This window comes from Tursiops truncatus, chromosome 18 (genome assembly GCF_011762595.2).
Source record: "Tursiops truncatus isolate mTurTru1 chromosome 18, mTurTru1.mat.Y, whole genome shotgun sequence".
Lineage (NCBI taxonomy): Eukaryota > Metazoa > Chordata > Mammalia > Artiodactyla > Delphinidae > Tursiops > Tursiops truncatus.
The window spans coordinates 13,737,007-13,749,904 of record NC_047051.1 but is presented as its reverse complement, the minus strand read 5'-3'; the positions used below and the strand labels follow the sequence as shown (position 1 = coordinate 13,749,904).

The window sequence follows — 12,898 nt, the reverse complement described above, 5'->3', positions numbered from 1 at the left end:
AAATAGATAAACCATTAGCCAGACTCATCAAGGAAAAAAGGGAGAAGACTCAAATCAATAGAATTAGAAATGAAAAAGGAGAAGTAACAACTGACACTGCAGAAATACAAAAGATCATGAGAGATTACTACAAGCACCTCTATGCCAATAAAATGGACAACCTGGAAGAAATGGACAAATTCTTAGAAATGCACAACCTGCCAAGACTGAATCAGGAAGAAATAGAAAATATGAACAGACCAATCACAAGCACTGAAATTGAAACTGTGATTAAAAATCTTCCAACAAACAAAAGCCCAGGACCAGATGGCTTCACAGGCGAATTCTATCAAACATTTAGAGAAGAGCTAACACCTATCCTTCTCAAACTCTTCCAAAATATAGCAGAGGGAGGAACACTCCCAAACTCATTCTACGAGGCCACCATCACCCTGATACCAAAACCAGACAAGGATGTCACAAAGAAAGAAAACTACAAGCCAATATCACTGATGAACATACATGCACAAATCCTCAACAAAATACTAGCAAACAGAATACAACAGCACATTAAACGGATCATACACCATGATCAAGTGGGGTTTATTCCAGGAATGCAAGGATTCTTCAATATACGCAAATCAATCAACATGATACACCATATTAAGAAATTGAAGGAGATAAACCATATGATCATCTCAATAGATCCAGAGAAAGCTTTTGACAAAATTCAACACCGATTTATGATAAAAAAAAAAACCCTGCAGAAAGCAGGCATAGAGGGAACTTTCCTCAACATAATAAAGGCCATATATGACAAACCCACAGCCAACATTGTCCTCAATGGTGAAAAACTGAAAGCATTTCCACTAAGATCAGGAAAAAGACAAGGTTGCCCACTCTCACCACTCTTATTCAACATAGTTTTGGAAGTTCTAGCCACAGCAATCAGAGAAGAAAAGGAAATAAAAGGAATCCAAATTGGAAAAGAAGAAGTAAAGCTGTCACTGTTTGCAGATGACATGATACTATACATAGAGAATCCTAAAGATGCTACCAGAAAACTACTAGAGCTAATCAATGAATTTGGTAAAGTAGCAGGATACAAAATTAATGCACAGAAATCTCTGGCATTCCTCTACACTAATGATGAAAAATCTGAAAGTGAAATCAAGAAAACACTCCCATTTACCATTGCAACAAAAAGAATAAAATATCTAGGAATAAACCTACCTAAGGAGACAAAAGACCTGTATGCAGAAAAATATAAGACACTGATGAAAGAAATTAAAGATGATACAAATAGATGGAGAGATATACCATGTTCCTGGATTGGAAGAATCAACATTGTGAAAATGACTCTACTACCCAAAGCAATCTACACATTCAATGCAATCCCTGTCAAACTACCGCTGGCAGTTTTCACAGAACTAGAACAAAAACTTTCACAATTTGTATGGAAACACAAAGGAATCCGAATAGCCAAAGCAATCTTGAGAACGAAAAATGGAGCGGAGGAATCAGGCTCCCTGACTTCAGACTATACCACAAAGCTACAGTAATCAAGACAGTATGGTACTGGCACAAAAACAGAAATATAGACCAATGGAACAGGATAGAAAGCCCAGAGATAAACCCATGCACATATGGTCACCTTATCTTTGATAAAGGATGCAGGAATGTACAGTGGAGAAAGGACAGCCTCTTCAATAAGTGGTGCTGGGAAAACTGGACAGGTACATGTAAAAGTATGAGATTAGATCACTCCCTAACACCATACACAAAAATAAGCTCAAAATGGATTAAAGACCTAAATGTAAGGCCAGACACTATCAAACTCTTAGAGGAAAACATAGGCAGAACACTCTATGACATAAATCATAGCAAGATCCTTTTTGACCCACCTCCTAGAGAAATGGAAATAAAAACAAAAATAAACAAATGGGACCTAATGAAACTTCAAAGCTTTTGCACAGCAAAGGAAACCATAAACAGGACCAAAAGACAACCCTCAGAATGAGAGAAAATATTTGCAAATGAAGCAACTGACAAAGGATTAATCTCCAAAATTTATAAGCAGCTCATGCAGCTCAATAACAAAAAACCAAACAACCCAATCCAAAAATGGGCATAAGACCTAAATAGACATTTCTCCAAAGAAGATATACAGACTGCCAACAAACACATGAAAGAATGCTCAACATCATTAATCATTAGAGAAATGCAAATCAAAACTACAATGAGATATCATCTCACACCAGTCAGAATGGCCATCATCAAAAAATCTAGAAACAATAAATGCTGGAGAGGGTGTGGAAAAAAGGGAACCCTCTTGCAGTGCTGGTGGGAATGTAAATTGATACAGCCACTGCAAATAGAATTACCATATGACCCAGCAATCCCACTACTGGGCATATACCTTGAGAAAACCATAATTCAAAAAAGTCATGTACCAAAATGTTCATTGCAGCTCTATTTACAATAACTCGAAGATGGAAACAATTTAAGTGTCCATCATCGGATGAATGGATAAAGATGTGGCACATATATACAATGGAATATTACTCAGCCATAAAAAGAAACGAAATTGAGCTATTTGTAATGAGGTGGCTAGACTTAGAGTCTGTCATACAGAGTGAAGTAAGTCAGAAAGAGAAAGACAAATACCGTATGCTAACACATATATATATGGAATTTAAGAAAAAAAAATGTCATGAAGAACCTAGGGGTAAGACAGGAATAAAGACACAGACCTACTAGAGAATGGACTTGAGGATATGCGGAGGGGGAAGGGTAAGCTGTGACAAAGCAAGAGAGAGGCATGGACATATATACACTACCAAACGTAAGGTAGATAGCTAGTGGGAAGCAGCCGCATAGCACAGGGAGATCAGCTCGGTGCTTTGTGACCACCTGGAGGGGTGGGATAGGGAGGGTGGGAGGGAGGAGACGCAAGAGGGAAGAGATATGGGAACATATGTATATGTATTACTGATTCACTTTGTTATAAAGCAGAAACTAACACACCATTGTAAAGCAATTATACTCCAATAAAGATGTAAAAAAAAAAGAAAATAATTTTATGAAAGAATAGTATCAAGTGATGCAAAGTATTAGAATCAACAAATTACTCCATGAATTTCTATAGCTCCGCTTTACAGATGTGAAACATATGATCTACCTTGGCTCACACAGTTTTGGAAGGTGACTTGCTTACAATCAGACATTTGAGGAGGGGAAAATCTGATTTAATAGTTAATAGTACCTTCTTGTTAATAGAGATACCTAAAGGTGAAGCAAGTTCAAGATGTGTTGTTCTCCCTTAGCATTTCTTTTCTAACTCTACTGTAATCTCCCCAAATTCTGCCTCTTTCTGCATGGCTGCCTTTTGTAGAAGATTAAAAATTTCTTTTTCCAATCTGTTTTTTGTTTCCACAGTCCTTTGCTCAGGATCTTACATTCAGTAAAGGCTCAAATATTTGTTAATCTAAAATGAAAGAGCCCGGAGTTCTCGTGGTCCACACCTGCATCTCTCCCTTCGAATGGATGATGTCTCTCTGGGGGTAATGAAGCCCCCTGCACTGCTCTTTACCTGTTTTCTCTTACAACTCTTAACTTTTACAACCTTTAAATTATCGGTTTAGGAATGAAGTGAACTCTGCTCTGACTATAGGTCCTTAGCATAAAGACAACATCCTCCGGTCATGTGGGGAAGACCTTTGTCCAATGTTCCCATTTCTTCTTTAACTCTATAAGAAAATCTAAAGGCTCCACTATAGGAAAAACAACAACAACAATACTCAATCCCTGTATCAATGTTTTCTAAGCAGAAACTATAGTACTTGGGAGATAGTTTCATTGAAATAAAATACCTCTTCAAGACTGATGTTTAAGAACTTTTCTGTTTTAAAGTAATGAGAACATGAATTCAATTATAAGACATTCAGGTGTCAAATTTTCTCTCCAAGTTAGGCCTGGGCTATCGATTAGATGAAACAAACTACAACCCTTTTCATAATTCTGTTAATAATGCATTGTTCGAAAGGGGGCTTTTAAATAATCTCAAGTGAGTAAAGACTTTGATCCTAACACTGTTGTTCTACAGGTACCTCTAAAAATAACAAAACACACTACAAATATACATATAAACACTTGCTTCTTAAGGCACAGAAGTATTAGGAAGATAAAAACCTCAGCCAAAATGTTATTTTCTTTCAGTAAACGTCTAACAATTAACTAGATTTTCTTCTCATCGTTAAACATGCATCACATTTATTTCAGTTTATCTACATAATCATTCCATGTTTTATTTTTTTTTTAATTCTAAATTCATTAACATTCCTGGTAGTCACACCCTGGCTACCTTTGGGAAATTTCTGAAATTGATTTCTAAATTATCTCCCACAAGATATTATTATGTATTTATTGTAGAGAAAAAAATCCAGGTACTTGAGACAAGTGATTTAGATGTGGGGTGGAGAGAGCAGGGAAGGGCACCTTGAGAAAGAGCAAAATTTGAAATAACTAAATAATTTCCTTAATTTGTCTAATTCTACCTTGTTTACTTTTCCTAATAGTGAAATTTAATAAGTTTTAGAAATATTTTTTTTTCTCCTAGGGACCATTTAGTCAATTTATTTGGCAATAGCCTTCCCAAGCCATATGTGCTAAGTGGACTTAATTCAGTGCATTGAAAATCCATCAAAATAGAGTTCATCTCATCCCTTCAAGATAAAACAAAAACAAAGAAAAAGACAGTACAGTCCTCACTTTAGTCACTGCTGTTAGTTTCTCTACTGTAAGAGCAGCCTTGGTAGCTCTATAATGGAGGTTTCTCCATTTTTACTCACTTATCTAATCTCCATAAATAACTCCTATGAACCAAACTCCAGCCTCAACTTGTTGTAATGAGTCCTGTGTGATTAAATACCAACAATTTTCCTAGTCAACTTTTGGGTTCTTATTGGAACGTGATGATTTCTTTTAAAATGTAACCTTAAAAATTTATCTTCACTTTTTATAATAAACTCATAGCTACTCTATATTTACAAATGACTATAAAAAGTAATCATGGTGACGTCAAGTCAGTGACAGATAGAGCAACAGCCTGTAATGAAATAGCAGAATTTTATGGCTCAATATTTAGGAAATAATATTCCAATATTTTGAGCTGTTGGACTTGGTCCATAGAATTTAAATTAAATCATTTGCTGATTTTCCTTCTTTTAAAAAAAAAAATCTCTAAAATCAGGTTATATTTTCTCATCAGAGGAGTCGTTTGAAGTAACATTTTCAATCCTGTAAAGAATATCCTTTCCATATTCCTTTCATCCGCTTTACTTTCCATGAAAATAAACCAGTCTAAGATTGCATGCATTTCTACCCTCAGAAAGCCTTCACACAAAAGTTTCCTGCTGGTCTGGCATGACACTGGCACTCTGAAGTTTTCCTGTCCCTGCAAGCCCTAGGATATAGTCAGGCTTTCAGCCAAGAATCAGGAGGTTGGAGTGTAGGGCTATTTGCCAGCATCTAAAACAGAGAAGCAGTTTACTTTAACACTACACTTTGCAACATCCATGTTTATTAAAGCGTTTGTTATCTAAGAGCACAACACTGCTGCAGGAAAAGAACACTCCCCCTGGGAAGCCCTGGGGTTTAACTCCATCTGGTTTCCATTCTGACAAGGGTGAGATTTTCATGAAAGCAACCCAAAGCTCTTTGTAATGAAAGTCGCACGTTCTAGAAAACAGAGCTCTAACTCCCAAGCCAGCAGATTGAATGGGCTTCTCCCTTTAGTCACTGAGTAACTCTGTGCAGGTCACCTGCCCTTCCTGTCTCAGATTCTGTCCACACACAAAGAAAACTGAGGTTACAGAAATGCTTTAGTCTCAAGGATGCAGATGCTTCAGGCAACGGTGTCGGTTATTGTGTTTGAAACAGGGCAGAGAGGAGGTTTGAAATGAGAAAATAATTTCTTCCTTCTACTACTAATCTTGTTAACATATCTGCAGGTTCTTAACAATGAAGTGGTTGTATATTTTGGTGGTGGACTTATTGTCTTCTTATACATCATTAAGTATACTTTCTTTTCTTGTGTGGATTGTTGTAGCATGCCTTGTACATATAATTATTCTAAATCTAGATAGGTGTTTACCTCTTACATCTTTGGACTGGTGTTAGCCTAAGTCATAAAGTCTTATAAAAATTATAAAATCTACGAAGTAAATATAAATACATCTTTTTATTTTCGTTACAAAGTTTCTAACAACTATACCAGACTTAGAACAAATCCTCTAAAAGAGCAATCAAAATAATATAAATTTGAAGGTTCTATTTGAATGGCGGTTGATGATAATAATAATAATAATGTGGATATATAGAATTTAGAAAGCACATCTTTCTCTAAGATGCTAACATGCTTCATGAACTGTGTGCAGCATATAAAACAGGCTGCTCAGAGGACGGGTGTGGCTAACAGAGCAGAACTGGAAAGCCTGCTTTAAATTTAATTCACCAAAGTCGAGCTCCTCCTTTGACAATTTAGCTTGTATTTTCAAAATACGATACTCCTTCTAATAAAGGTCACTGCAGTAGGACATATGGCAAGAAGGGAGCTGTTCTCCCAGGAAAGAGAGTCCCTGTATTTTCACCTCCCCTTCATTTCCCTTCTCTTCCCTTCCCTTCCCTTGGACTCTAATTTGATGCTCTATTTACGAAGTTCTCAGTGACAGCCATATCTCAAGAAATAAGACTTGGAGTGCCTTTTTTTTTTTTTTTTTTTTTTTGCGTTATGCGGGCCTCTCACTGTTGTGGCCTCTCCCATTGTGGAGCACAGGCTCCGGACGCGCAGGCTCAGCGGCCATGGCTCACGGGCCTAGCCGCTCTGCGGCATGTGGGATCTTCCCAGACCGGGGCACGAACCCATGTCCCCTGCATCGGCAGGCAGACTCTCAACCACTGTGCCACCAGGGAAGCCCTGGAGTGCCCTTTGATTCTAAAGAAAGAAAAGTGAACCATACCTTGTGTAAACTGAGTCACACTGTGGTTGCCTTGGCCCAGGTTGAGGAGATATCCATGTCGAGGGGCCTCCGTCACAATAAACCTAAGAGAAAAACGTAAGCTGTCTCTGTCCTCCACTTTCAATACTTTTCTTGTGATCATGAACCCCAAGTGGCCTGTGGCCAGAGGGCGAAGTGTAGAAGCCCCTTTGTTCACTGCAATTTGGGGGACACTATTGTCAACAGCTAAGATCTGGATCTTCATCACTTGGGGTCTTCTTGTTTCAAATACTGTATCAGGGAAAACATAGAACTCTGTGTGGGAACCATCAGTCACCATGAAGGAGAAGCTGTCTTCCCTTGACTCGCTGCCATCATGTCTGTAGCTGATTAAGTTTTCATTCAAGTCTTGCTTGGTAAAAATCATGGCGGGTCTGGTATTGTTGAATAGGAGTTGACCATGAACAGGCACCTGGGTGATGGTGAATTTCAAGAGTTTGTCTGGAGTATCTCTATCTTCCACAGTGAGTTCAAAGGGCGTAATCAGCTTGTTTTCTCCTTCGCTGACAAACAGGTTATGGATGGTGACCACTGGCTTTTTGTTGTCCACATCACTGATGGAGATACGGAATGTCCGGAAGACGGGGTTACGTCCATCAGTGACTTGAAACTCAAAGCTGTCCATCTTCACCTCATCATCAGCTGTGTGGATGTAGTAGATTTTGTTGCCAGCCAGTTGGAGCTGAGTGAAAGATGTGATGGCTACTCCAGGGTGGTCTGTGCATTCTAAGTGACCTCTCATGGGAGCCCTGGTGATGGTAAAAACTAAGTTTTCATCAGGACTGTTCAAGTCACTAGTGCTTAGTAGGTCTGTTGTGAGGGTGACCTTACCACCTTCTTTCAAAGACACTCCCTTACTTATCACATCAGGGAAGACAATGTCAAGGCTCCCAACAGACACATAAAAGTAACGATCTATAAGGGCATTTATTCCATCAGTCACATCAAATTTAATTAGATCCCGAATGCCCTCTTGCCCAAAATGGACGTACTGAATTAAGTTCCTGTCCACTTCATCCTGGGTAAAATTCATGCCCAGTGTGATATTTTCAAAGACACCTATAGGTTTTTGTCTCTGTAATAAGCCATGTCCTGGCCCATAACGAATAATATAAACCAAGGATTCGTCTTCAGAATCTAAATCAGTTGCCATTAATATTTTGTTGTTGATAATTTTGGTTTCCCCAATTTCTATTTCCAGTCCATTATTGACGGCCATTCTGGGGGTCTCATCATCAACGGGGATAATCATAATGATGACCATCTTTTCCACAGAGTGCTTACCATCTGTTAGTTTAATCATGAAACTGTCTTCCTGAGTCTCTGAGTCATCGTGCTCATAAATAATGCTGGAACTCTCTATGATCTGGTCCAAGGTGAAGCTTTCAACCAAAACCGTGCCATTTATCAGCTGGTTCATGATGTGACCGTGGGTAGGAAACTTGGTAACAGTGAAAGTTAAATCATCTGGGGGAACATCCGCATCAGCAGCATTGAGGATGGGCGTATCGACCACCAGACTCATGCCTTCCATCACCATAAATTCTCTCACAAATATTTCTGGCTGTTCATCATTGGTGGGAATGATTATGATGGGGAAAAAATGTCTCTCTGAAAAGTTAATGCCATCAGAACAACGAAATATGAATCTGTCTTCCACCGGTTCTACTCCTTTATGGACACTCTGGACGTAGTTTATATGACCCTGCCTGAGATCTTTCAGAGTGAAAGCACTTACGGCAATTCCTGCTCTTGATTTTTCAGAGCCTGGGGCTGGAGAGATGTTCTCCACGTAACCTGAGGTAGGCTGAATAACTATGGTGCACAAGATGTCATCAGTGAGGGAATCAGTATCTTCAGCATTTATGTGCATTGAGGTTATAACACTTTTATCACCTTCCATCACTATGAACCGTTCACCTACAGAAATTTCTGGGGCCTGGCTGTCAACAGGGAGGATGGTCACCCACACGGTAACTCCTTGGATAGTATTACCACCTATTCTCCATTCTTGAGACATATCTGACAGACTCAGGTTGAAAGAGTCCTCCTTGGGCAATAGACCTATCTCCCCGCTAGTGTGGGCGTAAACGACTGAGCCCTCCAAGATGTCCCTTTGGGTAAACTGCTCTGCTGGAACTCCATTGACCAGGATTTCTCCACATAAGGGTGGATCTTCCAAGAGGAAAGTCAACATCAAATCATCAGTGTCTTCATCGGTCCCCTTGATAACACTGGCAGTGATTTCAGTAGCCCCATTTTCTAGAACATCTAGATAGGACCCCAGCGTGCCTGCAGGAAGGCTCAGCATGGGCACCTCATCATCCACTGGCCGGATGTTCACTCTGAGAGTGATGGGCACCACATGGTGTCTGTCGCTGACCTCCAAGGAGCAACTATCAGTCAGAGATTCATCCCCATTATGGGCATAGGAAATCCGACCCTGTTTTATGTCCTCTAAGTGGAAAATCCCATCTACACTCAGTATCTGTCCAGACATCCTCATGTGGCCATGTTTGGGTGCCTGTGTGAGAGTGAAAGTGATGTGGGCCACATCAGTGTCTATATCATTCACACTCAACTCAGTCTCACTCAGGATGTGGTGGCCCTTTTCCTGAATAGTGAAGCCAGTGTTGAGGATCTCAGGTGGCTGGTTGTCCACTGGCTGCAAGTAAAGGGTAAAAGTGCCTGGAGCCACATTCCCGGCTCGGTCCTCCACCTGGAATTGGAACTGGGCCACTCGGGCAGCCACTCCCAGTTCTTGATCTGGAGGTCTGTAAGCAATTTTATGGTGGTTGACCTGGGCTTGTGTAAAATGGGCCACCACGGCTGAAGGGTTGTCCGTCAGGACCAAGGTTCCCAGTGGGGCTGGTGAGTGGTTTGTATCTGTGTCCATTGGGGGCTGTGTCACCGTGTAGCGTAGTTCTCGGTCGTCTGTGTCCAGGTCAGTGTAGTGCAGCCACTTCTTCCTCAGCGGCGTGAGCTGGGATTCCTGTACCACCATCCGAAGGGGGCAGCCGCCGCCCAGCTCTGGAGGGAGGCGATCCACGGGATGAACGCGTATCACAAACCTCTGTGGCCCAGACCTGTTAGGGGGGTCATGGTTATCCTGGACTCGAAATGTGAACTGGTCCATGACTGGCCCAGGACTGTGAGGCCCAGTGTGTCTGTAGAAGAGCCTCCCCTCCGTTATGTCTCGCTGCTGCCACTCTGTCACCGTCTTCTCATAGAACACTCCCTGTTTTCTCCAAGGGCCCCCGATCAGCATCTCTTCCTCCTGGGGAGGATGGGTTTGACGGAGAAGCAGATGCCCTGTAGTTGAGGAGGGCGACTCTAGCACAAAAAGCAGCAGACAGTCATCTGAGTCCATGTCAGCTGCGCTTAGAGCTTGGGGCAGGATGGGCACGGTTTCACCCTCTGCCAGTGTCAGCCCCGTGTTGGCATTGAGGACTGGCGGCTGGTCATCCACAGGCACTAAGGTGACAGGGAACAGGAACTGCACCTGGTGTCTGCGCCCTCCGTCCACCATTCGAAGCACGAGGTTGTCACTTAGGGAGCCATCTTTGTCATCGTGGTGGTAGACCACTTGGCCGGCTGCCAGCTCAGCTACCGTAAATGTCTTAGGGGCAGGGTTGCCACTCGAGGCACCCAGAAGGGCAAGGCGACCATGCCGGAGGCCAGCCACCACCTCCAGCTGTACTGCCTCTAGGTCATCCTCATCACTGATGACCAGGTTCTGTGGTCCACTGCCTGCAGGGCCGGTGAGGGGCCGAGACTGGCCCTCATAGAGAATGAGCCCAGTGTTCCGTGTGACCACTGGAGCCAGTGTGTTCATGGGCTTCACCACCACCATGAAGGCAAAAGGCTCTGAAGCTGCTCCTTCTGGGTCCACTACCTCCAGCTCCAGTTCAAAGAGACGCTCCTGGTCGGAGTCCTCAGAGGGGGGCTGATAGGCAATCTTCAGGAGGTGCAAATCCCTCTGAGTGAAGGAGGAGAGGGGCAGGCTGCGATCATCAGTGCTCACCAGGTAGCCCTGGCCAGGCTGGAAAGGAGAGGTGAGATTGAAGATCAACAAGTCCGGGGTAGACTCAGCATCCTCGGCGGCCAACATGTCTGGCGTCAGGGCAGTCAGTACAAACTGGTCCACCTCCATCATCATCATGGCCACAAAGCTGGGCTTGGGTGCAGTGTTCTCAGCCCCTCCTCGGATTCTCACCAATACTTGGAAGTGCTCGCGTTTCAAAGCAGGGCTGCCCACAGGAGACCCTCGTGAGCGCAGCTCCACCACCATGGGCACCCAGTCCCTGTTTGGAGAACGACTGGGGGCCGTGTGGCGGTAGCGCACGCCTAGCTCCTGGAAAGCTTTGCAGTCCATCAGGAGCGGCTCCTGGGTGCCTGCCTCGCTGGCACGTCCCGGGACAGACGGGTAGTGAAGGAGTTCCCCATAGCGAGGCAGCGCGCCCAAGCCCGAAAGGATGCCCACGCGACACTCCTCAGCCTCGGGCTGGTAGGCGAATTCCAAGGTCCGAGCGTCCAGGGCATTGCTGGTGCCCAGCAGCTCCTCCACGACCAGGGGCAAGTTCCGAGTTACAACCTCCAGTTGGGTGAAGACTACCTCCACCTCCAGCACCAAGGGTAGCACTGCCGCCCCTCCCGGCGCGTCGTAGCGGAGCTGCAGCCGGACCCGATCCCGCGACGGGCTGCGCGCGCCCAGGTGCGAGTAGCGCACCTCGCCAGCGCCGAAGTTGCACGGGAAGCGCTTGGGACTCAGACGGCCGGGCCGCTGGGCCAGCGCATCGTTGTCTAGCACGGTCACTACGCAGCGATCCCCCGGCTGCACCTGCAGCACCAGGTCCTGCAACGGATCCAGCCAGACCTCACGGCCGAAGGGCACCCGGAGCCCGCGGTTCGCCGGCACTATGGCCTCCTCGGAGGGGACTCCTGCAACGCCCGCGAGATCCGGGGACAGCAACGCCCGGCCGGGGTCAGGGGGCTGTGCCCGGACGCGGCTTACCAGTGACAGGAGAAGCAAAAACAGCAGCACCAGCCGGGGCGGCGGCGGAGGCAACAGCTGAGAGGTGGTGGGGTTAGCTGCGTGGCGCGCGCGGGCAGTGATCCCGGGGGTCCGGGCTGCGTGCATGGTCCGGATGTTAGGGCTCGGACGGGTCGCCCTGAGAGCGCAGTCAGTCCCAGTCCGGGGCAGGTGGTAAGAGAGCCCTCCGGAAAGTGCCAGGAACTCCGCACGGCGCCCGGGGGTTCCTGCTGTAGCCGAGGCTGGACCAGAAGGATGGGTAAGAGGCTCGGCACGGTCCCCGGAGCTGCCGGGGAGGCTAAACCGTCCCGGCCGGTCCAGCTCCGCGGCTCGCGGCTCAGTCGAGCGGAGAACTGAGTCCCTGCACTCCTCCCTCCCAGGGCCCGGGACCCTGAGCTTTGAGGGAAATCCCTCCCCTCGCACCCCCTTACTCCAGTCCTCCCAGGAGGCCAATCGTCGGTCCCGGGAGGAGGCCCCGAGACGAGGGTTGGGTAGCGACTTCTGCCAATCAGCTCCTAGGGGCGGAGGCTGGGAAACCGCGCGGAGGGGAGGAGATAGAACGCGCGACGCGTGGTCCTGGAAGTGAGGGCGCTAGCTCCGCACTGCACTGCTGGGGTTGCGGCTCTCCAGCCCCAGAGCCGGAACACGCCGCCGAGCTAGATTCAACTTTTCCAGCTGCCTGCGATCCAGCAATACCCCCGTTTTAGCTCCCATCCCCCCAATTCAATGGGATCCCGCGCAGGGAATGCTTATGTCTCACTGTAACTTGCAAACAAACCCGAGAGGAAAGTTAGACGCAACGTGGCTTGAGTGTGAATCAAAACCCAGA

The 12,898-nt window shown here is 45.1% G+C and overlaps 1 protein-coding gene across 3 annotated transcripts in view; it reads right to left on the bottom strand.

Moving 5' to 3' along the window:
- The window catches only part of FREM2 (FRAS1 related extracellular matrix 2), a 158,291-nt gene extending 145,855 nt beyond the window's left edge, over positions 1-12,436 (bottom strand). For all 3 annotated transcript variants that reach the window (XR_002176668.3, XM_019936699.3, XM_073795094.1), the window contains exon 1: positions 6,999-12,436. Coding sequence is in view for 2 of the 3 variants with exons in the window: in XM_019936699.3 (XP_019792258.2) it covers positions 6,999-12,177 (5,179 nt within the window). In the remaining variant the exon portion in view is untranslated. The remainder of the gene's footprint in view (positions 1-6,998) is intronic.
- Positions 12,437-12,898: the final 462 nt, after the last annotated feature.